We start from the raw sequence: 26,619 nt of genomic DNA, 5'->3' as shown, positions 1-26,619 counted from the left end.
TCTGTACAAGTGAAACACACAGCCACATATACAATACACACACACAGAAATACACAAATCCTAAAATCAACAAATTTCAGGTTGGACATCGACTCGACTCGTGTATTGGCAAACTAAATTGTTAAAAACTTATCTACTAGGAGGCTTTTAAATATGTATCTAGAATTAGTACACAGGCGGATCATGCATCATGGGTGGGATCACGCACTAATCCTCGTTCTGCAGCTTCACCATCTTTTCGCGCACGTTCTTCAGCAGATCCTTCATTTGCTCGTACTTGCCCGTCGAATCGGGCAAATTCTCAAAGTTCAGGACATCGCACACGCCCACCCGGAAGTTACTGTCGTCTGGCAGCTGGTCGAACTTGGAGAACTTGAGGATCGGCGTACCCTCGAAGGTGGCCTTGAACTGCCGTGTGGTCAGGTCTCTTGTACCGCTGGGCGTTGTGGGTGCCGACTGGGCTTGCGTCATTGTTCTTGGCGACGACTGGGTTTGCGTTTGCGTCTGCGTTGTCGGCGTTATGGATTCATCCGCTGTTAAACTGCTCGTGTCCAGCGAGGTATTGCTCTCCAGTTGCAGCAAAAGTTTCTCCTGCTGCGCCTTCAAATCTTCTATCGAGGGGGACTGGGAACGTTCTTCCCCTCCCTCTTCTGCTGGCGGCGGTGGTGGTGGAGGAGGTAGACATTTGCCAGTTGGCTCCGTTGCTGGTAGTGGAGGATGGCCTGTTTCCTCTGCTTCCTCCTCCACATCCATGTCATACTCGACGAAGTTGGTTTGCGCGGTCGTAGTCGGACTCTCGTCATGCGGCGCTGGCAGGTCCAGGAGCTTCTTCCGTCTGTAGCCTTTGCTTATTCTCTCCCCCAGAGATCTTATAAAGTTGTCCTTTAGCTGGCTCTTTTGGAAGGGCGGCACATTGTGATGCCTAAAGTCCTGCAAGATGGAGAGTTTTCGCTGGTTAGCTAGAAATCACTGTTAGGTCTCCCTGGAGTTTATTTACATCGAAGAATTTGGCACCGGGCTCCACATTGAATCCCGGGAATTCGACAATTTTGTTAAGATCGTATTTGAAGGCATTCGATACACCTTCTTCGTCATCTGATTGCGTCACCTCTGTGCCCTGTGGATGAGTGCATTCAAATTAGAATCTTTGATCTTTGGCTGGCCTAAAGATTACTCACATCTGCATTGAAGATCGCAATGCCTGAGCTTTGCATCTTGGCATCTTCCAACCAAGCTGGCGGATATCCCATTACGCGCAGGCGATAAAACATGAACGGCAGCTCGTTGCGATTGTAGCCCATGGCATGTCGGGTCTTGGTGCTGATTTTTCCGGGTCGAAGGTGTCCAAACTTTTGCTCAAAGTCCACATGGTAGCGCTCCATACGATGGCTGATCTTCTTCCGTGCCCGTTGAATCCTCACATTGTTGCGCGGCTGTAGGCACTCACGCAGGGAGTGGCCCGCTTCGCCGCAGTTGAAGCAGGACGACTGATTCTTGGGACGGATGCACTTGTTCACCGCCTCGGCCTTTAGTTTCTTTCGTGCTTCAGTTTCCTCGTCGAGTACATCTGTATTGGAGCGCCTATAAGAGGGTACCTGCGAGACCACCAGCTTGGGGGCCGGCGATGTGTCAATCATAAAGAGGTCTTCTGTGTTCGGGTCCGGTGTTGTAGGGGATTGCGGCTGCATCTCGCCTGCGTCGTATGCACCAATTACTAGCTCCGTTTCGTTTGTCCTGTAATCTAGGTGACGGCCCGCAAATGCTTCCCCCAAGACATGCAACATTTTGTTGTGTAGATCGTCAAAGTGCTCTTTGTTGTGGAACTTTACTTCGAACACCAAAGTTTTGGTGGGCTCCTGGAAGGAAGCGGCGTTACAGCATGCCATAATAATCTATACACAGAAATAAATACCTGAGTTCCGAGACTGGGACTACCTTCGCTTGTCGGCAATATCTCGGTGGTGCTGCTTGTGTCCGCCGCCGCTTCCACGACCATAATTTCCGAATCGTCTAACTCGCCATCTTCCACGCCGTCTTCTATGATTTCCAGGCTGGGCTGCGTATCATCGAGCACTATAACACTGTCGTCCATTTTTGTTTAATCTTGTGAATTGTAAATCAGTTAAATTGTTTTTACAATTTTAATTTTTGTTTGTAAAATAATAAGTGTGACCGCGGACTTTAAAGGTTAATACCCAGTGTGACCGCGGAATTATCGATAAAATATACCGTGAGGGCCTCGAAAATATAGCGAAATATTCTTTTTCATTTTCAAAATAGACCGTTAAATATACTGTGAACCTAAAGTCATTTTCCTCGATTTTGATTGTAAACAATTTTTTACTGAAAATATTGAATTCAAAAAAAAGTTGTTTGCTGAACGAACACTAGAAAAAAATATACCGTAAACCCTGTTAATACAGAATATCTTTGAAAACATCGATATCATCGACCCTCTACGATATATTGAAACTTTTTAGCACCGCAGCGGTGGTGTTAAGAAGCGGATATAGATCTGTAAGTTACATTTTACAGTGTACATGTAGCTGTGTAGTTGCCATGTATCAAGTTTCGTTAAATTTTTCGAAATTTAGCTGACATTATTTTAAGTTTATTTTAAACAATAATATAAAAGTATATCCACAAAATCACCTTTAAAATACGCTTTATTGCGCCTGGCACTATGTACAAAGATAAGGAAAACAATATAACAATTATTAAGATGAATATTATGCATAAAACAAAATTGCTTACAAAACTAATATGCGACTCTGTGTGCCATAAGCAGCAGGAATGATTGGAAAGTCTCAATGACTAAGTGTTACGAGTTACGACGAGAGTATAAGATAAATCTAAAACGAAATGTCCCGAAACTAAAACAACAACGAATACAATTGACAGCCAATGCGTTTGCATACATTCGATACCATGTAGGCGCCAGCCGAGATGGTCACAAACAGTGTCAGCCAGCCCAGAAATGTGAACTCCCCCGAGCGAGGACGTATGTGCTGCTGCAGTCCGAGCCAGCCGCCATTGTCTATCAGCCAGTATACCAGATCGTCCTCAATGATCTCGGCCAGGCCATCCACCAGGCACTGCAAGTAGTCGTAGTGGCCCTGGCGCACACAGTCGATGGCGAACCCACCGCACACTGAAAATATTGAGATGATCTTGCCCCAGGTAATGCTCGACCGGAAAAGATCCTTGGCCACCAAATTAAGCAGCATGGGCGCCATATCACCGTCCTCCAGCTCGCCAAACGGAGCTCTCGACAGCTGCCTGGATATGTTTGTATAGACACGCGGGTGCATGCGTTCCAGTTCCTCGCCCATCTACAGATAAATTAATAATTAGTTCGGAATACATGGAAATGCATGGGCCTGCTATTACTCACGCTATTGAGGGCCGGAAACACTTCGTAGACCACATGGGAAGAGGGTTCCAGTATGTTTCGCAGTCTTTGTATCACCTTCCGATTGAGAACTCCAGCCCGTCGAAGCCGCGCTCTGATGTACTGCCCACACAGGCACTTGCCCTGCAACATTCGAAAGCAAATGCCAAAAGTTCAATCAAAATCAAATCAATTCTCTGCCTTTGATCACGATCAATTGAATGCGTTAGCCCATCTTGTTGAGGCAATTCTTTCGGCGCCGCCAATCATTTCTACATTGCTACAATTTACAGCGAATTATGCGCTCACATGGAATGAATGGTTCCTTCTGGCTTTCGCATCTCATTGGCCCCTGGCCGATGGCCGCTGGCCGCTGGCCGAGCGAGCGACACCTGTTCAATTTCATTCTCACCTCTGGCAGTCAGTCAACTGCAGGCGATTTGAGGCGGAATACAGAGCAACAGAGCAGTACGGAGAGGTGATAATAAACAATGATAAATGGTTTAAACAAAAGAGAGAGAAAAAAAGAACACAATCAGCACGTGCAGTGGGAAAAGAGCGCCGCAAAGGCCGCCGGCTAAATGGGAGCAAACCGACAGCTACATATTATCTCCTACAGCAGCGGATTCAAGCTTAAATATTTTCAGCAATTAAGAGTCCCCCACCCTCACAGAGCACTACAATAGTATATGTTCTGTGAATAGAGTAGAGTGGAGGCATGTGCTCTATAATTCAAATCAATTTGGTAATGCACAATGTCACGGCGATCGCTATTGTCTGCGGCGGCTCTCGTTCAATTTCTGTCGCACAATTACCATTTGTCACGCCAACGGCTTACGAATTGATTTCTTTGGCGCCAACTTGACTCGCGGCATGGCCAGCCCCAAAGAGATCGCACAAATTCAGAGTGCTCGACCTTGTGGCCGCTTGACAAGTCCATTGAGAGGGGCACTCCTCCATGGTACAGCCTGTGCCAGCATCCCCACAGGTTAATCACCCACACCTCAACTGCCCCACTAATAAATCCATCAACTTGTTTACGCGATCTCTTGATGGCGCTTCACCTGTGCGTTTAACCATCAGCACCATCAAACAGCCAAATAACATACAAATCGGCTGACTTCAGTTGGGTTCGATGAATTTCCATGTACTCGAAGTTTATTTTTGGAATACCCGTTTAGTGCTTCCTTCCATTGTGTGAGCATCTGGGCTTTTAGGAAATCAAAACCAAATTGTTTACACTTCCTTGTGGGCCCCCTTTGTGTTGTCGACGAGGAAACCCTAAACCTAGATCTATCCGTCAACTGCACTGCTTGAGGAGGCGCCGGCAGTCTGGCTAAACATCCGCATCAGAAATGCCCCAACAAACTATCAGGAACGCAGCCAAAGGCAAATAAATAAATAATTTACATTTCAGTCTGTCCACCTGTAGCTGATTGCATTAGATCATATTTTATCAGTCGCGAAGTCGGAGATAAAACTATTTACGAGTGCGGCGTTATCAATTAAACCAAGACAGCGTCGGACCCACAATGGTGAGGGAATGGGGACACCGAAATGAGGTAATTTGGCAAACATTTTGGCAGTGCAAATACAAAAATATTTGTTTGCATATCTGCTGTCTCAAATGTTTGTAAATTAATTTGAAAACATCAGCCACAGAGAGACACATCCACATCCACGAAGTACGGCTAATTGTTTGAACAGCTTCTGGCTCGAGTTTTGAATTTCAGCTTTTGTTGCTCACCTGATTAATAATTTCCATTTTGTACTCCTGATAGTTGGTCATGGTGCGTGTGCTGCTGGCTAGTGATGATGTGGAGGCGGCGCGGGTCATCGAGGGGAGACCCGGTGCAAGGCCGAGTCCGAGGCCGTGCCCGCCCCCGGCATGGAGAGATCTGCCGTTGGAGGGGCTGCTGCGCAGAGCCTTCCAGTCACTGGCCGCCGTGGCAATGGTGCCGCGTCGATTCGCCGAGTAGATCTCATGGTCCAGCGAGGAGGACTTGAACTTGGCCAGCTTCGGGGCGGCTGAGCTTGGACTGGTCGTGGGGGCCATGGTCGATGGCATCTAGTGCACGCGGGCGATGCTTGGCTGCCTCTCGACAATGCACTGACTTCGGGCTTCGGGTTTTGGTCTATTGTTGCAGCTGATGCTAATGCTTCTGATGCTGCTGTTGCTGCTGTGCCAGTCTATGCCTCTCCTGTTGCTGTCGTCTCTGCTGCTGCTTCATGTAAGTTGTGTAATTTTAAAATTGTAGATTCTACGAGTCGGTCGGTCGTCTGTCGCCTTGCATGCAGCCCCCAAGCTCGGCTCTCGTTTTGCACTTTTTTGGAGGTGGTCTGGATCGAGAACTCTGATAAAACGACGAAACAAAATAAAAGTCGGCAATAAAGTGGAGCCCAAAGCGGAGAGCAGCAAACACGAATGAGACACGCAGAGGAAAACAACTAAAAAACTTGTTGTTGGTGGGGTTCGATTTCGATCCCCATCGATTTTCAGCTGTCTTTGCTTTGACTTTGCCTGCCGCTGCTCCACTGCGTGCGCGTGTTTTTTTTTATTCTTCTTTTGTTTTCTTTTTCTCTTGCTTCTTGTCTCACATTAATTTGAACTTTTAACCGAGAAATCTACGAAAATGTTTAGAAAATGTAAAACGATCGCCAATACATCTATCGATGTGTAGAATAAAGTTTTGCGATATTTCTAGCTATTACTTATCGATGCTTTTGTGCGATTAGTGCAACGGAACTTGTTTGCTTGTTTTCCAAGCAAAGGGAAGCTATACGAGGAGCAAAACTCAGCAAATAATATAATTATGCGGATAGAGTAAAATTAATGATAACTTCACTGTACGCTTAACTGTACTGTTCAAAGCATCCCAAACTTTGAAATGATCGCGGCTATCGATACTACTGTGGCCATTCACAGGAAAACTATACACACGTTGGCGCCAGCTTTAAAGAATTTGTTTAATCTGCTAATAAATACAAACTCTCGACATTCCAGCAAAGAGTACAAAAGTACTCGCAAACAATGCTTTGCATGGTGATTATCTCGAAACGTGATCAAAGTGGGACCACCACCAGAGAAGCATAATCTACATTACCAACAAACAGATGTCCATATGCATGCCAGGCCTATGCTGAGAGTTCAGTAACTAACCACCGGCCCCCACTCGAGACGAGGCCCGAGCGCCACCCAATCTAATCTATTATCAGAGCCATAACAATTACTTGGCTTCCTCACACCTAATCGCCGAGTGCACGACCCAAGTAAATCAACTTTCAATGGGCTTCGCTCGCTCGTCCAATTCAATGTAATGCCCAACATTGTCTTCACACTTAATTGACACAAATTAATTACTTCCCGATCGATTCTGATGAAACAACCGGACTCGGCTTGCACACAAAACTCACACACATAGATGAGTGTGTGTAATGTATGCACAGATCTCTGGTCATATGAGCGAACTGATAATTAAAAGCTCACAAAATGGGCTGATAAACCTAATTGACACAGTGACTCCTCCGTGGCTACAGCGGCTGGCTAGGGGAGTGTAGGGTTGGGCATGTCTTCTCCGAAATCTCAATCGATGGATGGATGTGTCTTATCAGAAACGTTTTCTGTTTGTTCGTGCGTAATCTCGGCACATCAGCCAGATGTTCACAGGCCGGACTCGCAGTCGTACACTTCGATGCGCTGACGGCAGATTCCAGTGACTTATAGAAACACCGATCCGCTGCTGAACGTAGACGTCGTTGTTATGTCATTAACAACAGCGACACGACTGATAGCTCGCACAGCAATGGGTCGCCTTGCGCAATGCCCTGTAGCTGCTGTGGAGCGTACTCCGGGTGTCCCCCAGTAGTTTCCCCTTATCAGCATCTAGCCAGAGCCAGAGCAGCCACAAAATCGAACAACGCCAATCGCTGGCAGTGTGCTGGGCAGCTCTTTACTACTCGTATCTGTGGCAGCTCGAGCCCCTCGTTTAGTCAGTCGTTGCTTAGACACGGAGGCAGACGAGACGTACTCTGCTGGACACAAGACACAAAAACCTTTTAGGGCAGAGACACTTACAAACTGCTTGACAAAATGAACAAAAACCCGATGGGCCAAAAACGTCGCGTTTGTGTAATAGGAGGTAAGAGATTTAAGGCTCCAACTGTGGCCAGTTTGTGTTACAATTTCGATTCAATTGCAGCCGGCACCGCGGGTCTGTGCGCGCTGAAGAACTCTTTGGAGTCGGGCATGGATGCGGTGGCCTACGAGCGTGGCACAGAGATTGGCGGCACATGGATATTCTCCGAGGATATGCCAGAGAATGACTACGATGAGGTGCACAGCAGCATGTACGAGGGATTGCGGTAGGTTGATCGAACAAAGATTCTCAGACGGAAACGCTTAACTCTCTTCCTTTTCTAGGACAAACCTGCCCAAGGAAGTAATGGGATATCCAGATTATGCATACGACAACGACATCGAGGACTCGTTCATAACATCCCATGAGGTCTTGAACTTTCTGCGCTCGTATGCGGAACACTTCAAGCTGGGCCCCCACATTAAGTTGCAGCACGAAGTGATAAGAGTGCGACCTCGTTTGGATGATTGGGAGGTTGGTGCCGACGTCACATTGCATTCGGATTTGTTTTCGCTTTACCCAATGCTGCTTCGCTGATACTAAATATTTCGGGGACTTTCCTGTTTGGTCTCTCTGACAGGTCTATGTCTGGGACCACAGCACCAACACTTGCGACCCTGTCTACTACGACTTTGTGTATGTCTGCAATGGCCACTACACGGAGCCCGATGTGCCCGAGGTTGAGGGTGCGGACCTGTACGAGGGCAAGCTGATGCACAGCCACCTGTATCGGAGGGCGGACAAGTTTAAGGGTAAGCAAAGGGTAAGCTCAATGGGAAGATAACTTTATTTGCGCCTCACAATTGGGTAGACCCACTTCTGTCTGGTGCTTTGCCCATAAATAATACGAGACGGGGCGCGGCGCGGCGCGGCGCACTCTCGACTGCAGATAATGCTTGGCTCGACTCCTCGCACTGTGTTGCTTGTGTTGCTTTGTTGACGGAATCGCCAGCACAATCTTCACAGCCATAGCCACAGTCCGTTGTCAAGTGTGTGACATAATGAGTGTTTTGGGTTGCTCTGTGGTTAGTTCCCGCCAATGCACGTGTTTCTTTAGTGGATGCGGCTGATACGGCAGGCTCTGAGACTGCCATCATTTAATTTGGGTTCTGTCTTCTTGCAGATGAAAATGTTCTAATCATTGGCGCTGGTCCCAGTGGCATGGATATCACGAATCACGTGCGCAGGGAAGCCAAACATGTGTACTTGAGCCACCACTTGGCCACAGCCCCGAACACAGCGTTTATGGGAAATGTAACGCAGAAACCGGATGTGGAGCGATTGACCAAGAACGGGGCCCTCTTCAAGGACGGCAGCAGCGAGTGCTTCGATCATGTCATGTTCTGCACCGGCTACAAGTACACATTCCCCTGCCTCAGCACGGACGTGGGCATCCAGGTGATAGATAACTTTGTGCAGCCACTGTGGAAGCACTGCATCAACATTAACAATCCAACGATGGCGTTCATCGGGCTGCCCTTCAATGTGATACCCACGCACATCTTCGACATGCAAGTCCGCTTCACGCTCGCGTTCTTCACGGGCCAGCGAGAGCTGCCGCCGCGCGAGCAAATGATCGCCGAGCTGGAGAAGGAGATTGGCCAGCGGTGGGACTGTGGCTTCTACAATCGCAAGAAGGCACACCAAATGGGAGAGCGACAGGTGACACCCTTGAAATCTTTCCTCCTGCACGTCACTAACTCGTTTTTCTATTTGATTTTCAGTTTGATTACTACAACGAGCTGGCTCGCATGGCGGGCATTGACAACATCAAGCCTGTTATCCTTAAATTGATGAAGGACTGCGGCAAGAAGTACATCTTCGAATTGGACACATACCGCAGCAATCGCTACACTATCGTGGATGATGAGAACTTCTTGAAGAACGGCAAAATTGCGAATTAAGCTTGTGGCTTGTCCCTCTTGTCCCCTACTTGTAGCGTATATGTATTTAAATATTGTCTAAATAACTCAATAAAGTGTGAATGCTCTTATAAGAACAGGCTGAACATTTTCAAATAAATTTCAAATTTCGATTTTGCTTACCGGTCACCTCGCGGAACTAGCTCTCCAGCTTAGAAATTTTTCCTACTTCCTTCTTCGTCCAAATGTGGCTCGATGCTGGATGCTATGAAACCGCAATTCATTTTTCAGTCGCCAAGTAACTAAAATTAATTGCGGTTTAATAGCATCCAGCTTTTGACACAGTGAAAAAACATGGAAACCAGTTACCTTCTACTGTTTTCTGTTATCTTCGAAATTGTAGATTTGGGAGGTTTTCGTCCTTTTGCGGGGGCGGAAGGAGGCGGGGCTCATTTTTGAAATACACTGGTTTCAGTGTGAGCATACAGCAGTCTGGTACCAAAATGTGGTGGCTCTAGCTCTTATAGTCTCTGAGAACTAGCCGACAAACAAGACGGACAGACGGACAGACGGACGGACGGACGGACGGACAGACAGACAGACATGGCTCAATCGACTCGGCTATTGATGCTGATCAAGAATATATATACTTTATGGGGTCGGAAACGTTTCCTTCTGTGCGTTACATACAACCGTTATCCGCACAAATAAAATATACCCTATTTACTCTTCGAGTACCGGGTATAAAAAAATACTGAAAAATCCACCCTAAAATGCAATCGTGCGAAAGTTTAGTTACTTGGAGATATCATTTAAATTTTAAAAGTATCAACAGGTCATAAGGCAAAAACGAAACTTAAAACCAAAATTTAAGTTACATCGCGTTAAAAAACAAGTGAAACAAGTGAAATAAAATACAAGTGAAATAATTATAAACAATGGCAGAAAATTGGTGAGTGAGATTTGATAAATATGTAGATGTGTTATGTGTTCCCTGTATCGCTGCACAGATGTAAGCAACTTCCTTTAATGTTCCACTGACGCATATATGTACATATACATATATTATTTAGATATCATCAATCTGATATTATGTATCTGATTTTCATAGTTTAAACTTAATTTGTACAAATCTGTGTTCTGTGTGGCTTTATTTGATCTATAACTATTCTTGTGTATAACCAACATATACAAACCTTTACAAACCTAATGTACATAACACATAGTCTTCATTCATGTTTAAAATAACGCGCGCGAATATTTTTGCATGTGTGCGTGTGTTTTCTGCTAAGTATGTTATTGGTATGTAGAAAATGTGTAGTAGTAATGTCATAAGGTCATTAAGAATACAATCCAATAAAAACGAGTGTTTACAATAAGCCAAATTGATTCTTAAAACGGATTAAATTATTGATTCAGTGGTAAAAGTCTTTGCAAGCTAGTAATATCAAATATAACATCAAAATCGAGGAAAATGTTTTAAGACTTCGGTATTTGTACGGTATATTTTGAAAATGCTAGGGTCTATCGGTATATTTGATCGATAATCGATAATTCCGTGGTCCGCGTCGCGTTGTAATTTTTTTAATAAGCTAATTTTAGTTGCAAATTTGCGTGTCTTATTATTTTAAACAATGTATTAAGTGTTACTTGTCAGTTACGAGTAGCTGAACATGACCTCTAGCATCGATAGTGTGCGCGTGCTGCTACAGTCGCTGCCTGCAGCGGCCGCCTTGGGTGGCAGCAACAACAACGCCCAGCAAATCGCCGATCAGCAGTCACCGGCAAAGGGGCTCGGAATACTAGCAACAACAACGCCTTTGCGCGCCAGAAATCCATACCAACAGCAGGCACAAACCCCGGCACCCTTCACGCCGGAAAAAGCAGCGGAGAAACCTGCATCGGCGCCCGAGGAATTCTGGCGTGATCTGCAGCAGTTCCACGAGAGACGCGGGTAAGCAGGGGGGGAAATATTGATTCTGCTTCGATCAAACAATCTCTGAACTGATCTTTAATGATTTCGCAGCACTCCATTGACCCATGCGGCCAAGATCAGTGGCAAACATGTGGACTTGTATAAACTCTACACTGAGGTCACCGAACGGGGCGGCTTCAACAAGGTGAACATGCGGGACGAGTGGGATGAGGTGTATAGTGCCATGGAGACTCTAAGGGAGCGCTGTGTCAATGGTACGGCGGGCATCAAGCACATCTACCGACGGTACCTGGACAAGTATGAGCGCCTCAACTTCTTTGGCGAGGATCCAGACAAAATGGAGGCTCTGGAGGCGGCCATTGAGAACGCTGAAATGGGCAGCGGACGTGCGCGATCCCGTGCATTGGCTGGGGGTGGTGGTGGCCTAGGCAGTATGTTTGGATCCGCACACTCCACGCTGCCAGCGGTGCCCATGTCCTACAATCAGCGCCAGCACATCATCAACGCGGACCGACGGCGGCAGTACAAGATGTCCACACAGCTGCACAAGCACAGCAACTACGAGAAGCTGCTGCTGTCGCTGCTCTCGCCGCTGCCCAACGAGCAGGACTTTGCCATCAATGTCTGCACCCTGATGGCCAACGAGGTGCGGCACACTCTCAAGCTGTCCGAGTGCCCCAAGCTGCTGGACGTGCTGCTGGCCCATCTGGGCGTCTACGCGGACTACACCATGCGCAAGCTGTTCCAGCACAGCTACACCGAGGTGCGCCATCACTCGCAGCACAACTTCTGGCGCGATTTGCTGTACGACAAGCCGCAGGTGCTCGAGCTCTACACCGACGAGCAGGCCTGGCTGGACAATGGCCTCATCAGCAAGGAGGACAATGACGAGCAGGAGAACGCCACTGCTCGCAGCGAGCTGCTGGCGGCCTGCGATGAGCTGGACTTTTTGAATCTGCGCCGCAGCAATGGCACAGACGAGCGCATGGGCCAGCGCGTACTCCAGATTGTGCAGCTCGTGCGGGCGCTCAGCTTCCACCAAGAGAATCAAATACTGCTGGGCTCCAATCGCACGCTCTGGCGGTATCTGGTCATGGGCGCCAATGTGCGCTGGAGTAAGTTGTTGCTGCCACGAAACACCAACTCCCACTTAACCACCATCCTTTTCCGCAGGCAACATTCACATCCAAGCGCTGGAGACGGCCGGCAATCTGGCGAATCAGTTTGAGCTGCAGGACCCCACCACGGACGAGCTGTCGCGGAATCTGCTGGCCACACTCTGCGAGGGCATCGACTCCAACGACCGCGCAGTCATCATCAGCTGCCTCGAGATCATCTACAAGCTGTGCGGCAGGGAGGGCAACTCTCAGTACATCAACCGCTGCCTGGGCCTGGACTTCTATCAGCGTGCCATGCTGCTGCTTTCGCTGACGGATGTCATGCTGCTCATCTTCACTCTGGAGGCAATCTATGCCCTGAGCTCGCTCGGCGCCCGTCCCTGCTCGCTGCTGATGCAAGTGCGTGGATTGGTCGACCAGCTGGTGGCTCTGATATCCGTCGAGGCGCAGACCTATGGAGCTGACGGTTGCATTTTGATGCGCGTCGTGGAAATGGTCCCAGGGAATCTGCTTAATTCCCTGACCACAAATACCGCGGCTGCCACGGCTGCCGCTCCATCCGCCCAAGTGGTCGTCAAGCCGCCACCCGCTCTGCCCATACCGACGCCCGCCCAGACACAGGTCCTGCAATCGCAGACAGAGCACCAGATTGTGGCCATGCCTGTGCCTGCTCCTGCTCCTGCGCCGGTTCTTCCGTCACTTCCCGTGCCCAGTCTGCCGCAGGTGCAGCTGCCTCCGTCGCTGCCAGTGCCAAGTCTGCCGCAGGTTATCCTGCCGCCGGGCGTGATCTCCATGGTGTCTCTGCCAGCGCCACCCTCCGCGCCGCAGAGCTTCACCCACGACGACGAGCAGTACGCTCTGGCCTGGCTGGGGGCCACCTACGAGCGGGCTGGCGCTGGCCACGAATTTCGCCTGGAGCAGCAGGAGCTGTACAGGATCTACCTGTCACACTGCCAGAAGGCGGGCAAGCTGTCGGTGGTCAATCACATGCAGTTCCCTCGCCTCGTGCGTCTCATCTTCAACCAGACCGTGGGGCCCGTCATTGTGCGCCACTTGGACGGCACAGAGCTGCCGGGCACCTACTACGTGGGCATCCGGACGCGCGCCCAACCCTTGGCCATGCACCAGCAGAAGCCCAATCCATCCGCAGTTCCCGTCAAGAAGGAAACTCTCATCCTGCCCAAGCCGCAGGCGGAGCCAACGCCAACGGAAGCAGCCGAGGAGCCGCCGGCACCTCCTGCGCCGACGCCACCGCCGCAGACCAGCTCCTCCCTCATCAAGAGTCTTCTGGCCAACAAGGTGACAGAGCGGCAGCAGAAGCAAAAGGCGCAGGTGCTCTCCCAGTCGCCACAGCCACCGGCCCTGGTGCCCACCACAGCCTCCGCAGCGAACGCGCCCTCCAACCAGCCCATCAAGGTCACATCGACGGCCATCAGCGCCTTTGTGAACAATCCGCTGATGCAGCACACGCCGGTGAAGGTGGGACAGACCACGATAAAGCCACTGCACCCGCAGATGGCACTGGAGAAGAAGCCAATCACGGACTCGGCACCACCCCCACTGGCACCGCTGAGTGGTGCGAATGTTGTGACCAAGGACGCCAGCGGACGCACCCTCATAATCTCGGCAGCCACCAAACGGAAGCTGACCATCGACGACGAGCAGAACAAGCGTCTGGCCATGGAGAACGCCAGCGCCTCGGGCAAGGAGGAGACTCAGGTGACGCCCTCGAAGAATGCCGCCAATTTGTATGCGGATCTGGCTGCCTCCATACTGGAGGATGAGGACTTGGATGATGTTCCGCCACTGGCCAAGCCAAGCCAGGAGCAGCCACAGCAACAACAGCAGCAGCAGCAGCAGCAACATCAACAACAGCAACAGCTGCAGCTCATTCCGGCCAAGGTGCAGTCCACCCAACGCCAGTTGGTGTTCCCCGGTGGCAGTGGCTCCTCTCCCGCTCCACCACCGCAACTCAAACTGGCCACCACGGCCACGATAAAGACGGATCAGGGCCTGCAGACGGTGCCGGTGATTCTGCAGCCGAAAACCTCGATGGATGCCTCACAGCAGTCGCAGCAGACGACGCAGTACGTCCTCGCCACGAATCAACAGGGTCAGACCTACCTGGTGGCCCAGCAGACACAGCCCGCCGTCCAGCCAACCTCTCAGTCGGCACCGCCCACGCTGCTGGTCACACAAACGCCCCAGCAGCAGACAAAGACCATCATCATACTGCAGCAGCAGCCGGGCGGAGTGTCCGCGGCCAGTGTGCCCGGCACACAGAAGATGATCATGACCACGGCGCAGGGCCAGCAGGTTCTGGTCACCACCACCACGGCCCCACAACAGCAGCAGACACGCCCCGCCAGCCAGCACCAACAGCAGCAGATCTTCATCACGCCCCAGAGGCCAGTTCAAACACTGGGCGCAGGGCAGATGTCGCCCTCGCTGCTCTCGCAGCTGAACCAGATTCCGGCAACCATTAAGCTGCATCAGCCACAGCCGCAGCTCGCCTCCCCGCAGGTCACGGCACAGCAGCGTCTGGCTGCAGCCAAAGTGGGCGCCACTTTGCCCATCCCACAGCTGCAGCAGCACCAATCGATCATTCAGCAGCACATCATCTCGGGCCCACCCACGCCAATGGCTGTCGCTCCAGCTGTTGCTGGGCCTGGAGAGAAGCGGCAGCTAGTTCTTAGTGGCATCAAGGAGACGACGCTCATCACCCAGACACCGGCCACAGCGGCGCCCCTGCAGCAGAGCCAACTCAACTCGCAGACGATCATCACCACACAGCCGCCGACGGCCACGGCGATTGCGGGTCTGCAGCAGCAACAGCAGCACATTCGCACCGTCCTAGAGCAGCAGCAGCAGCATCATCCATCCATCATTCAGCAAAAGATCACCATGCCAGTTGTGAGTGTCTAGTCAGAATAAGGAAATGGAATCCCTTTCTAATCTTAGCTCTATCTCCTTTCAGCTCCCAGAGGCAGCCAAGCCCGTGCCTGGCGGAGTCATAACCAAGAAGCCATTGCAGCCATTACAGCCACAGCTTGTGCCCGCTCTGAAGCCCACGCTCTCGCAGATTGTGATGACTACCAGCGAATCCACTTCGACGGCGGCTGGCAAGCCCATTGCCGTGCTGGCCGAATCCAAGCCAGCAGAGCACACGCAGGCGGCAGCTTTAGCCTCCACGGCCGCCAGTAGCAGCACCACCTCTGTGGTGATTAGCCAAGTGCAAACGGCACCTCTGTACGCCACTTCTTCTGCGACAGGAGCTCCCATCGCTGCGGCCACTGCCGTTGCCAGTGCCTCGCCCGTGCCCGTGGACGTGAATTGGCTGTACATCTGCGACTGGCGCAACTGCCCGCGTCGCAAGTTCAAATCGTTGAACGACCTCAAGTATCATGTGGTCAATGTCCACTGTCCGGACCATCTGGACGCCGATGCCGACATCTATTGCCAGTGGGGCAGTGGTCCCGCCTTCTGCGACAACAGGGCTCGCCGGCGCTACTCCCTGATGACCCATCTCATTGATCGCCATCTGACAACGGAAAATCTACGCGCTGGCGTACAGCGTCGCCTGGCCACGGGCATGCACAATGTGGCGCCTGCCCAGCCGCCCGTCACCATTGTGCGGAACGAGGGACACGCCCAGAGGCTGGCAGGCAACGCCAGTGGCAGTGCACCGCCTCCGGCGCCAGCAGCCGTTGTGGGCAGTGCGGCGATGCAGGCCATGAATCGGCACACCACGGACTACACCAACTCCAAGGAGCTGATGGACGAGAACGAGGGGCCCGTCACCAAGAGCATTCGTCTGACGGCGGCGCTGATTCTGCGCAATCTCGTGACCAACACGTCGACGGCCAAGCGCAGTCTAAAACGCTACGAGCCCCACCTGGCCAATGTGGCAATGAGCAACGTGGAGGCCAGCGCTGTGCTGTCCCACATCATGTACGAGCTGAGCCAGTAGGAGCTGCTGCCTGCGCCCATATATATCCTATACATATATATATAACTGTATTTTTGTACCATTCTCTCAAATGCCCGCTTCTACATATTAACTAATAACCTGACCTGTACACCTAACGACACAATTAAATGTGAAAAACCAACCCGGAAAACCGATTCATGCATTTGAAACGTTTGCTTCACCGGAATTTAAAGTTCTAAATTTAAATTAATGATTTCTGTTGACCTCTTCAGTTTGAAACAAATTTTGGGAACAATCCAATAATTGGAAGTCATGAAAATTAGACAATTTTGTGGAGAATAGATTTATGAATCGGAGAAAAGTATAGTTTTAGCTTTGAGAATCCTAACTAGCTAGTAATATTAAATAGAACATCAAAATCGAGAAATATGATTTAACATTTGCGGTATATTCTAAAAATGAGAAGGTATTTTCAGGGTCGTGCGGTATTTTGATCGATAAATCAGCTGTAAAACACGTTCGACGTAACACAAACTTAAGCAACAAAGTACAAAATATATTATTTTATTTTAAATTGGGCCACAAAATGTCAGTGCGAGCAATTGGAATGCTAGCTCAGGCGCGTAATTTCTGCCGCCTGGGTGGTGTGCTGAGGCAAAGCAATCGCTATGCAGTTGGAGCCTTGAATGTGGCGCTGGGAACACAGCGATCACCGGCCGGTAAGTCGTCTGCAATGCCTCCGTTTAGGTCAAGGGCCACCCGTATTTTACATAACTCTGGGCCATGCTTTCAGATCTGTCCTACCGCCGCTTCGCCACGGAGACCAAGCAGGCGGATGCCCCCGTGGACAAGCACGAGTTCCAGGCGGAGACTCGCCAGCTTCTGGATATTGTGGCGCGCTCCCTTTACTCGGATCAGGAGGTTTTCGTGCGCGAGTTGATCTCGAATGCCAGCGATGCACTGGAGAAGTTCCGTTACACTGCTCTGAGCACTGGCGAGGCGGAGCTGTCCGGCAAGGATAGACCCCTGGAGATACGCATCACCACAGACAAGCCGCAGATGCAGCTGACCATCCAGGACACGGGCATTGGCATGACCAAGGAGGAGCTCATCAGCAACCTGGGCACCATCGCCCGCAGTGGCTCGAAGCAGTTCCTGGAACAGATGAAGAACGAGAAGCAGGCGTCCGATGCAATTTCCAACATCATTGGACAGTTCGGTGTTGGCTTCTACTCGGCGTTCATTGTGGCACAGCGCGTGGAGGTGTACACACGGGCAGCCACGCCCAATGCTCCCGGTCTGCGCTGGTCGACAGACGGCAGTGGCACCTACCAGATCGAGGAGGTCCAGGACGTGGACCTTGGCACGAAGATCGTGCTGCACCTGAAGACCGAATGCCGTGAGTATGCGGACGAGGACCGCATCCGCACCGTCATCAAGAAGTACAGCAACTTTGTGGGCTCTCCCATTCTGCTGAACGGCAAGCAGGCCAACGAAATCAAGCCTCTGTGGCTACTGGATCCCCAGAGCATCAGCATGGAGCAGCATCACGACTTCTACCGCTTCATCAGCAACAGCTTCGATGTTCCCCGTTTCACTCTGCACTACAACGCCGATGTGCCCCTTCTGATCCACGCCCTGCTCTACTTCCCCGAGGGCAAGCCCGGGCTGTTCGAGATGTCTCGCGACGGCAACACGGGAGTGGCTCTGTACACCCGGAAGGTGCTCATCCAGTCCAAGACCGAGCACCTGCTGCCCAAGTGGCTGCGGTTCGTGAAGGGCGTCGTCGATTCCGAGGATATTCCCCTTAATCTGAGTCGCGAACTCCTCCAGAACAGTGCCATCATTCGCAAGCTTTCCAGCGTGTTGACCTCACGGGTCATCCGTTTCCTGCAGGAGCGCGCCAAGAAGCAGCCTGAAGAGTACGAGAACTTCTACCGCGACTATGGTCTGTTCTTGAAGGAAGGCATCGTCACCTCCAGCGACTCGGCGGAAAAGGAAGAAATAGCCAAGCTTCTCCGATTCGACTCCTCAAAGGCGGAGGGTGCCGAAGGACGCATGTCACTGGAGGACTATTACACCTCTGTCGGACTCGAGCAGAAAAACATTTACTATCTGGCGGCGCCGAACCGTGTCCTTGCCGAGTCCTCGCCCTACTACGAGAGCCTGAAAAAGCGGAACGAACTTGTCCTCTTCTGCTACGAACCGTACGATGAGCTCGTGCTCATGCAGCTGGGAAAGTACAAGCAGAAGAATCTGGTGTCGGTGGAAAAGGAAATGCGGGAGGATTCCAAGGATCCCAGTGCAGCCACTGACTACGGCGAGGGCAGCCTGCTGCGCTCCGAACTAGACAGCTTGATACCCTGGATTCAGGACGAACTACAGGGCCAAGTGGTCAAGGTGAAAGCTACCAGCCGCCTGGACACACATCCCTGCGTTGTCACCGTGGAAGAAATGGCTGCCGCGCGTCACTTTATCCGCACCCAGAGCCACCAGGTGCCGGAAGCGAACCGCTTTGCCCTGCTTCAGCCGGAACTAGAAATTAATCCAAAGTGAGTTTCACTCTGTTGTGGGTTGGACCCCTCTTAATCCCTCTGTTTCCCCCTTTCAGGCATCCCATTATCAAGAAGCTGGACAAGCTGCGCGTGAGTGACACTGAGCTGGCCAAATTGATTACCAAGCAGCTGTTTGCCAATGCCATGGTCGGAGCCGGCCTGGCGGAGGATCCTCGCATGCTGTTGACCAACATGAACGAGCTGCTCACAAAAGCGCTGGATAAATACTAAGTTAGGCAGCTAAATCCGCAAATGTAAATCTAGACACACTCTACAATATTGATTAATTAATTAAATAATAATTAGCTTCGAATATAATTTGAAAATACATACAATAATTTTTTAAGCCGTTTTTTTTTCGGTAATGGAAACCGTTTCCGGTATATTATTTTGCAACGGATTTTAGCTATTGTATACCAGTATTTAATGGTATGTTGCATACTATTTTTGGTATATTGCTAAGGGTTCATACGGTATATTTGATCGCCAAATCCACTGTCACACTATTAACCACCAATCCGCCCCCGTGACTAAAGTTTATAAAAGCCAAGAAAAATATCTCGTTGGAGTTCAGTGCCGTTATCCGCAACAAAGCGTTAGTCGCCAAGCAGCCAGCAGCAACCCGAAAGAGGCCAGCCACAGAGCAGCACATTGCTTTTAATTAGATTTCTAATCACGTGAGTGTGAACAAACAAAACAACGACCAAAGGGTCATGTGAGGCCTGAAAACTAAGAAAAGTTCATCTAATCTACATTGCTCCTGCGACAATTTTCGAGTTTGTACAAGCTTTGCTGCAGCAAACTGCCACGACGTGCACATACACACACGAACATCACTGAGCCCCAACGGCAATGAGATCGTGTATGTGTGTGCGCCTGCGCTGAGAGCGCAAAATCAAGTAGAAAAAACGAAGAAAATGAATAAAACAATATAAAAACGCGAAATTGTCAAGTTTTTGAAAGGAAAGCAGACTTGAAAACTTCCATGTGCCTTGTTCTATGCGTGTGTGTATGTGTTACGTGTGTGCGTGCGTGTATTTTTCCAGCCCATTGCCAATTGAAGTTACTTCTTGCTCATGTGAGCGGCGGCACATTTTGTCATGCGCTCACGCTCTCACTCACACAGGCACATGACACGACACACAGGCACTCAACTCTCGCGATAAAATTCAATAATCGGACGAGTCTCGTCTTCCCAGTCTCGTTTCATTTTGCGCGCTCACTCGTCGTGGAAGCAGCAAGCATTGTGGTTCGCAGAGCAGCGTAAAGAAATTTTTTTACATATATGTACACCACATATATTGTATATATAATATAAATACTTTGTTTCGACTCAAAGCAACGCATACCTACCTACATACAAAGAACGCGCATAACCTTTAGCCGTGCAAAACGCCGAAAGAAAACCAAGTGCAGTCAGCAGCGAAACGAATTAAAGTCTCGTTTTTCATTTGTAGCCTAAAACAAACACAAAACAAAGCAAAATGTCTTCGGAAGTGTCCAGCGATAACCCCATCTATGGCCCCTTCTTCGGTGTTATGGGCGCAGCCTCCGCCATCATCTTTTCGGGTAAGTGTGAACCACTAAAATTAAACATCCTCCTGGTCCGAAAAAAAATCGAACATTTCGAGTGGCGTAAAAGGTGGAAGAGGAAGAATAGGAGAAGCAGGGAGCACCAGTAGCTGCGAAAACCAATGCGTGTATGTGTACCGCGAAATAGCGGCAAGTGTGTAGTCCATTGAATACAGATAGATGGTTGTACGCATACAAAGAAGCAGTTCTTTGCGCTAGTATGCGCGTGACTGGCAGAAAATGTACCATGTTTTAGCCAGAAAGTTAGTTCTATCACATAGGAAACACCATGCAGGTTCTATTCACTTTTCATAGAAATTTGGCAGCTTGTAATTACGTTTTATTTGCAGTGGCCAAATTAGATATTTCGTCTTTTTCTTTCAACATGCTAAAAACGGCATTACTCACACACCGACACACTCACACACCGACACACTCACACATGGTTGATGTGAGAGCAACGATTCTCTCTCGCTTGCGCACTCTCTCGCATTTGGCATTGGGTGAATGTGTGTTTGTGAGTAAGAAGAGTTACTGTTTTTTGTGAAGTTTATGAAGCTCGCTTTCCTTTTCACACAACAGTCACAAGACCAGAACGACAGTGTTGCCACATTTAACTTTTTTCCCATCATTTATTGGTTAGAGTAGCAGCACGAGCTCTTGCTAGCGCAAGGGGAAAGGATATAATGAGTGTGATTGATTGAAAATTTGGAGCCCAGAAAGTGTTGGCAAGAAGGGGGCACGTGTCACTATCACACTGACAATGTAATGCACTAAATCCCTCCCCCTCAGCTGACAAATGTTTGGCCCCATTCCTCGTAATGTCCACAAACTTGTGGATCTATTGTTCTCCCCCGGACACCCTGTGGGTAATCACATGCCAAAATCGTTGAATGCATGATCAATCGAATCCCTGTAGACATCACATGCCCTGGGGTATGATCGTTTTTTCTAGCTTATCAGAGACCATTCATTCTGTATTTACCTTACTGATAAGTGGCTTATTTACCAATTGACTTGGCTGATAAGATAGCAAGTGCTCAAGCGATGTGATGTGGTGGAAGTGGATGTGTGTCGCAAGGCATCATATGAAAAGAGTAGCAGTAAAGTAGCACGCGCTATGCCGGTAAGAAGAAGGTGGCCCAAACCCCACAATAGCAAAGGCTTTCCACAAATCAACTCATTTGTGACGCAATTCTTATGTCATGCGTCGGAAACTTGTCTTGTGATTTGCACCTTCCCTCCAGCCCCTGCCATTCTGTGGGGTGGTGGCAATCAAGAGGAAGGTTGCCCGAATGTTTGCTTGGTCTATTATCATCGTAGGTCCGTAGATACGCTGCATGTACAATCCCCAGCAACAGAGATATCACTCTCATCCAAAGTGCTTATGTAATTAAGTCAATAGCATAAATCAATTTTAAGCTTTTGTTCAACGATAATTTCCCCGGCCTGGCAACGCTGTCCTACTACACGATCACATGAGCGAGAATTCCAGTTGCTCTTCTCTCTCTACCCCCTTCTCTCACTCCAGCTCGCAACTGCAGTTAACTTTTTCAGCTGACTGACTCATTGCCGATTTCCAAGCGAACGAACAATGGGCGTTGCTTTCCGCTTGCGTTTATCAGAAGCTGAGGCAGTAGCTGATGTTCCACATCCTCCTCTGTGTGTCGGGTCCAGAAATACCCCGAGTGACACGAAAATCCTTCACACAATGACACAGCACACATTCCAACGCCCGCCTGCGCAATCGCAGTGCCCGAAATAGTAGTAGATATACACAGAGAATAGTAGTAAGCCCAGGAAGCGGCTGTGGGTTAATTATGTAAAAAATGCTATACCACACCGACACATTTGTTGCTACACGTGACTGTCTAAGCGATTAATTTCTATAAAAAAACATTCCAAAAGCTTCATTCTATAACCCTGTCTTTATGCATATGTGTGTATGTTTGTATGAATTTTTTCATGCACCGTATATTAGTGTGTGGGAGCAAAAGCAAAACGTGGCAAATATAAAAGATGACGATGTGTGCGTGTATGAGAGCATGTCTTTCTCTATTGCATTTTAATCAATGAACCTGGCCCAGCCCGCGCCTCCCATGCATCACCCTGTGTGAAGTACATCACGGAATTGGTTCTACATTTATCTAATCTCTTTATACTACTCCTTACTAATTCTTGTCGCACCGAAGATTATCAGAACAAATAGCTTTGGGACAGAGAATGACAGACAGACACCTGCAACGGTAATTTGTACATTGTGTTGTATCGCATGTTGGTGCATTCCTCTGGCCTCTGGCTCTGCCTTTGACTTTAACTTGTCTACAACAAAATGGCACTTGTTTCTCTCGACGACTCTCTTTGGTTCTGGCTCTCCCTTCTCATATTCTGCTGCCTTGCTGTTCGTTCACTCAACTGTGACGCCTTCAATTTGTTTTTGTTTTATTCGTTTTTCACTTGATGCTGTGTTTTTCTTGCTCTTTCTCTCTCTCTATCTCCCCCATTTTTATAATTATCTTTGAATGTGCTGGCAGTTGTTGTTGATTCTTGTTCTTTTGTCGCCAGTGCCTATTCCCCTTCCTCTTACTCCCAATTCTTTGTATTTCTCAACGCCCACAGTATCGTCTGCGGTACCGTCTGTCGCTTGATAAATGCTATATGCACAGGCATGTGTATTGAATACATTTACATGTGTGTTAGTGGATGTATGAATAATTGAAATTCATAGCCAATAGCTGTAGCCGTAGCTGTTAACAAACAAACAAGTCAATGCCACTCCAACTTTTTAAATTATTTGCTGATTTAAATGCGGCTTCGATACACAGCAGTGCGTCAATGCCAGCCGCAGGCGCTAAAACATTGCTTGCAATGTGTGTACACACTGTTCCACATTTCTGTTGAGGCTGCGCTTGCACGCACCGTGCTACAGTCGGGACCCGAAATATTGTTGCTAGATGTGACAAATTGGGGGAAACTAAATCAATTGACTCATCGTAGTTCTCAAAGTCCACTCCACTCTTATTTGTATCTATACAAAATTATTCTACAGTGAATTTTGTCTTTATTAATTGCAACAATTGGACGTAATGCGGGGCCACACAACGCACATTCAGATATGCTCGTATGGAATATACCAGTTTCATATCTGTGTGCACACGCACTCGCGAGTTAAACACCACGACCTTATGAATATTCGAAATAAAAATGGTTTATTCAAGTTCATTCTGGTTTTCTTTTACCATACTCGACCATTTTCCTGTTTTGTGACGTAGCTGGCAACAATTTGAAGAATGAAAATGTGTAAATGCTTTATAAGAACTTCCCTTTGATTATATTCCAATAACTTGCTGTGGGATGGAAAATATATAAGTTAATTAACATGAAATCACATGACTGCGATGAGTAGGGCCCGCTACTGTGGCTCGTGCTCTCCCGCTCAGATATCGTTTGCGTTCGCACTGAATACTACACCCATATAAGCGAGTATGAGTGTTTAGCCAACCATTATTGCTATTGTATGTGTGTTTTATAATTCGATTTATTAGCTCTCACGCTCAGAGACACACACACAGGCAAATACCATTGACCGCCATTTGAAACTGGTTTTGTACTTCAATTAATGCTTTGCAATACATAGAATCGCTCCCCCATGAGACCTACCTGGTCAATTGGCACACGGCACTCACGCCGCCCATGTTCCTCTCTTCTTATATTTCCCCTGTGTAAACTTTGGCTTGGCCTTATCAAAATTTGCCTGACTTTCGGAATTTGACAGCTAGAGAGAGAAATATAAAGCAGAGAGAGAGAGAGGTTGTTATACTCAGCTCCAAGAGAGAGCGTAATGTGTATGGAGAGGGGATCGTGGGGGGTTTTTTTCCATCGAAACCCGACAGTTAAAAATGATCATGTGACTAACTGCTTACTGCTACGATCGCGATCAGAATTGCTCAAATGAAACAATCGCCATTAATTTTTGGGGGAATGCTAAAAAGGTTGATCGAGAGGGTAAGGTTACATAAGGTAGTTATTTGTTGATCCAGTGTTACCCAATTTTGTTAGTTAGATAAAGCGTTGCCACACCTTTTGTCTTGGAATACGCAGTGTGACCAATGGTAGTGGGAGAAAGTTGCATCTGATGAACCATAAACTAATGTTATTCTTTCTCTTAATTGTTACAGCTCTCGGCGCTGCTTATGGCACTGCCAAGTCTGGTACCGGTATTGCTGCCATGTCGGTGATGCGTCCTGAACTGATCATGAAATCCATCATTCCTGTTGTCATGGCGGGTATCATTGCCATTTACGGCCTGGTCGTGGCTGTGCTGATTGCCGGCGCGCTGGAAGAACCCTCAAAGTACACACTCTTCAGGTAAATATTCATTGGAATTCATCCACTCATCAGACTACTAACCATTACAAACATGTGATTATCCAACAGAGGGTTTATACACTTGGGAGCCGGTCTGTCGGTGGGTTTCTCCGGCCTGGCAGCTGGATTTGCGATCGGCATCGTGGGAGATGCTGGTGTCCGTGGTACAGCACAGCAGCCCAGATTGTTCGTCGGCATGATCCTGATTCTCATCTTCGCCGAAGTGTTGGGTCTCTACGGTCTGATCGTGGCCATCTACCTGTACACGAAATAAATCAATCAATTCAACCACACAACAACAACAGCAAATAGACAAACAGCACCAGCAGTCTGCGCGGCAACACCAGCAGCCGCGGGAGGATCGGCAGGTAACATCAATCGTAACATCAGTCCCACAGCAGCGCGCGTGCGGTGGCTGTTCCGGCGGCGACCGTTTGTATATAGCAACAAGATTCAACGGATCGGAATAAAGTTCGTCGGCCGAGAATGGCAAGAGTACCGCCGCGTGTTGCACCCACGGGACAGTGCCTGCCCGATCCACTATGGGTTGCTGGCGTCTGATTTAGCTTAGTTATTTTCCGTTCAAATTCAACCTTTAACAAGGAAAACAATCTGCAGTTAAGTTCGTAAAGTTGTAATAATTATGAGTTTTGCTATATCAAGAAATTCTCCTCTTTTTATCTTATTATTTTGCGCTCCACATTTGTGTGCTCTTTGTTATTTGTTTTTTCCATTATTATTATTAAATAATGTTTAGTGTATATGTAAAGTTCGTTAAACAAAAGAAAACTGTAAAGAATCAACCAACAATTGTCAAAAGAAACCTGTACATTTGCAAGTGGCTTGCGGCCTGTGGCCACGCGGCCGCACCAGATGAACAAAATTAGCGAAAGGGCCCCGCAAGAAACAACCAACAAAACAACAAACAAGCAGGAAGCAACAACATCTGCTTCCGCTGCCCCGATGCAACATAACTCTTCTCCTCGCTCTACCCCCTGCCCGTCCGATAAACCATCCAGCTGTTTGGGCGCACCTGCTTGCAGGTGGAACCTCACAACAGTTGGCTGGTGTATCACATGGGTCCAAAGGAATGGGGAGGAGTTCTGTTGCAGCTGGACAGCGATTTAATACTTGGCAATACTTCAACAAAGGTCAACTGCAACCAACTACAACTACATGCAATCATTCACACACACACACACAAACTCATATACAATTACCACACACACACACACATACAAAAAACAAACAAAAACGTAACTAAGTCCTATGTTTATTTTTAATTATTGTTCAATTCTAAGAATAATACATTAAAAATTAATAATAATAAATTATATATATATATAATTATGATTTTTTGTGATAAGAGACGGTAATACAACAATTACGGTATTGATATACATAATATATACAGAATATATATATATATATATAAAGAAATGAGAAGAGATCAAGAAATCATTATACTTATACATATTAACATGAGAAGTTGTTATAAAAAACAAACGTACGAAGAAAGCAACAAGACAAGAAACATCCAAGAAACACAACAACAACCAACCTTTTCCGCTGTTATTGTATAGTAAAGAAATATAATTATATATATCAAATATATATTATGTATAAAATATTAACGAGAAATTGTAGTAGCAAAATTATAAACCAACAAACAAAAGTCGTGCAAGCAGAACCCAAAAAGGCGTAGACGGCGGTTGCAGATGGAACAACCCCCAACCCTCTCATCCAACAA

At 48.3% G+C, this 26,619-nt stretch overlaps 6 protein-coding genes across 7 annotated transcripts; 4 read left to right on the top strand and 2 right to left on the bottom strand.

The window, feature by feature from the left end:
• Positions 1-77: 77 nt before the first annotated feature.
• Positions 78-2,180, bottom strand: LOC117890262 (zinc finger CCHC domain-containing protein 8 homolog). Its single transcript, XM_034795019.1, has 4 exons — positions 1,913-2,180; positions 1,179-1,856; positions 998-1,117; positions 78-930 (listed from the first exon to the last, which is right to left on the bottom strand). The coding sequence occupies exons 1-4, from the start codon at positions 2,090-2,092 to the stop codon at positions 208-210; spliced, it is 1,701 nt and encodes a 566-aa protein (XP_034650910.1). The 5' UTR covers positions 2,093-2,180; the 3' UTR covers positions 78-207.
• Positions 2,181-2,648: 468 nt separating this feature from the next.
• Positions 2,649-6,055, bottom strand: LOC117890263 (bcl-2-related ovarian killer protein homolog B). Its single transcript, XM_034795020.1, has 3 exons — positions 5,139-6,055; positions 3,395-3,535; positions 2,649-3,332 (listed from the first exon to the last, which is right to left on the bottom strand). Exons 1-3 carry the CDS (start codon positions 5,457-5,459, stop codon positions 2,874-2,876), a joined length of 921 nt encoding a protein of 306 aa, XP_034650911.1. The 5' UTR covers positions 5,460-6,055; the 3' UTR covers positions 2,649-2,873.
• Positions 6,056-7,374: 1,319 nt separating this feature from the next.
• On the top strand, positions 7,375-9,528 carry LOC117891336 (senecionine N-oxygenase). Its single transcript, XM_034796756.1, has 6 exons — positions 7,375-7,530; positions 7,591-7,753; positions 7,812-8,001; positions 8,108-8,279; positions 8,651-9,189; positions 9,252-9,528. The coding sequence occupies exons 1-6, from the start codon at positions 7,482-7,484 to the stop codon at positions 9,429-9,431; spliced, it is 1,293 nt and encodes a 430-aa protein (XP_034652647.1). The 5' UTR covers positions 7,375-7,481; the 3' UTR covers positions 9,432-9,528.
• A 1,408-nt stretch (positions 9,529-10,936) lies between these two features.
• Positions 10,937-16,568, top strand: LOC117890303 (AT-rich interactive domain-containing protein 2). The gene is made up of 4 exons (XM_034795077.1): positions 10,937-11,343; positions 11,416-12,440; positions 12,499-15,356; positions 15,421-16,568. The coding sequence occupies exons 1-4, from the start codon at positions 11,063-11,065 to the stop codon at positions 16,411-16,413; spliced, it is 5,157 nt and encodes a 1,718-aa protein (XP_034650968.1). The 5' UTR covers positions 10,937-11,062; the 3' UTR covers positions 16,414-16,568.
• Positions 16,569-16,874: 306 nt separating this feature from the next.
• Positions 16,875-19,231, top strand: LOC117890963 (heat shock protein 75 kDa, mitochondrial). Its single transcript, XM_034796102.1, has 3 exons — positions 16,875-17,093; positions 17,168-18,926; positions 18,986-19,231. Exons 1-3 carry the CDS (start codon positions 16,961-16,963, stop codon positions 19,158-19,160), a joined length of 2,067 nt encoding a protein of 688 aa, XP_034651993.1. The 5' UTR covers positions 16,875-16,960; the 3' UTR covers positions 19,161-19,231.
• A 219-nt stretch (positions 19,232-19,450) lies between these two features.
• On the top strand, positions 19,451-25,775 carry LOC117890038 (V-type proton ATPase 16 kDa proteolipid subunit). 2 transcript variants are annotated; one of them, XM_034794656.1, is made up of 4 exons: positions 19,451-19,606; positions 20,387-20,498; positions 24,680-24,869; positions 24,939-25,775. In XM_034794656.1, the coding sequence occupies exons 2-4, from the start codon at positions 20,414-20,416 to the stop codon at positions 25,141-25,143; spliced, it is 480 nt and encodes a 159-aa protein (XP_034650547.1). In that variant the 5' UTR covers positions 19,451-19,606; positions 20,387-20,413; the 3' UTR covers positions 25,144-25,775. The 2 variants fall into 2 exon arrangements, with proteins under 2 accessions (XP_034650547.1, XP_034650548.1); XM_034794657.1 differs by lacking the exon at positions 19,451-19,606 and adding an exon at positions 20,067-20,192.
• The last annotated feature ends 844 nt before the right edge of the window (positions 25,776-26,619 follow it).

Source organism: Drosophila subobscura, chromosome E (assembly GCF_008121235.1).
Source record: "Drosophila subobscura isolate 14011-0131.10 chromosome E, UCBerk_Dsub_1.0, whole genome shotgun sequence".
Classification (NCBI taxonomy): domain Eukaryota; kingdom Metazoa; phylum Arthropoda; class Insecta; order Diptera; family Drosophilidae; genus Drosophila; species Drosophila subobscura.
This window is presented reverse-complemented; position numbering and strand designations above follow the sequence as displayed.

What these genes read in the sequence shown, in the direction of transcription:
- LOC117890262 (XM_034795019.1), bottom strand. Translation starts at nt 2,092, where the DNA reads ATGGACGACAGTGTTATAGTGCTCGATGATACGCAGCCCAGCCTGGAA. An exon ending in TTGCGATCTTCAATGCAGAT is followed by an intron (nt 1,118 to 1,178) that starts GTGAGTAATCTT and finishes ACTCATCCACAG; the next exon opens with GGCACAGAGGTGACGCAATC. An exon ending in CCGGTGCCAAATTCTTCGAT is followed by an intron (nt 931 to 997) that starts GTAAATAAACTC and finishes TCCATCTTGCAG; the next exon opens with GACTTTAGGCATCACAATGT.
- LOC117890263 (XM_034795020.1), bottom strand. Translation starts at nt 5,459, where the DNA reads ATGCCATCGACCATGGCCCCCACGACCAGTCCAAGCTCAGCCGCCCCG. An exon ending in AAATGGAAATTATTAATCAG is followed by an intron (nt 3,536 to 5,138) that starts GTGAGCAACAAA and finishes CGAATGTTGCAG; the next exon opens with GGCAAGTGCCTGTGTGGGCA. An exon ending in TGTTTCCGGCCCTCAATAGC is followed by an intron (nt 3,333 to 3,394) that starts GTGAGTAATAGC and finishes ATTTATCTGTAG; the next exon opens with ATGGGCGAGGAACTGGAACG.
- LOC117891336 (XM_034796756.1), top strand. Translation starts at nt 7,482, where the DNA reads ATGAACAAAAACCCGATGGGCCAAAAACGTCGCGTTTGTGTAATAGGA. An exon ending in TCGCGTTTGTGTAATAGGAG is followed by an intron (nt 7,531 to 7,590) that starts GTAAGAGATTTA and finishes ATTCAATTGCAG; the next exon opens with CCGGCACCGCGGGTCTGTGC. An exon ending in AGCATGTACGAGGGATTGCG is followed by an intron (nt 7,754 to 7,811) that starts GTAGGTTGATCG and finishes TTCCTTTTCTAG; the next exon opens with GACAAACCTGCCCAAGGAAG.
- LOC117890303 (XM_034795077.1), top strand. Translation starts at nt 11,063, where the DNA reads ATGACCTCTAGCATCGATAGTGTGCGCGTGCTGCTACAGTCGCTGCCT. An exon ending in CAGTTCCACGAGAGACGCGG is followed by an intron (nt 11,344 to 11,415) that starts GTAAGCAGGGGG and finishes ATGATTTCGCAG; the next exon opens with CACTCCATTGACCCATGCGG. An exon ending in AAAAGATCACCATGCCAGTT is followed by an intron (nt 15,357 to 15,420) that starts GTGAGTGTCTAG and finishes ATCTCCTTTCAG; the next exon opens with CTCCCAGAGGCAGCCAAGCC.
- LOC117890963 (XM_034796102.1), top strand. Translation starts at nt 16,961, where the DNA reads ATGTCAGTGCGAGCAATTGGAATGCTAGCTCAGGCGCGTAATTTCTGC. An exon ending in AACACAGCGATCACCGGCCG is followed by an intron (nt 17,094 to 17,167) that starts GTAAGTCGTCTG and finishes CCATGCTTTCAG; the next exon opens with ATCTGTCCTACCGCCGCTTC. An exon ending in GAACTAGAAATTAATCCAAA is followed by an intron (nt 18,927 to 18,985) that starts GTGAGTTTCACT and finishes TCCCCCTTTCAG; the next exon opens with GCATCCCATTATCAAGAAGC.
- LOC117890038 (XM_034794656.1), top strand. Translation starts at nt 20,414, where the DNA reads ATGTCTTCGGAAGTGTCCAGCGATAACCCCATCTATGGCCCCTTCTTC. An exon ending in CTCCGCCATCATCTTTTCGG is followed by an intron (nt 20,499 to 24,679) that starts GTAAGTGTGAAC and finishes TAATTGTTACAG; the next exon opens with CTCTCGGCGCTGCTTATGGC. An exon ending in TCAAAGTACACACTCTTCAG is followed by an intron (nt 24,870 to 24,938) that starts GTAAATATTCAT and finishes ATTATCCAACAG; the next exon opens with AGGGTTTATACACTTGGGAG.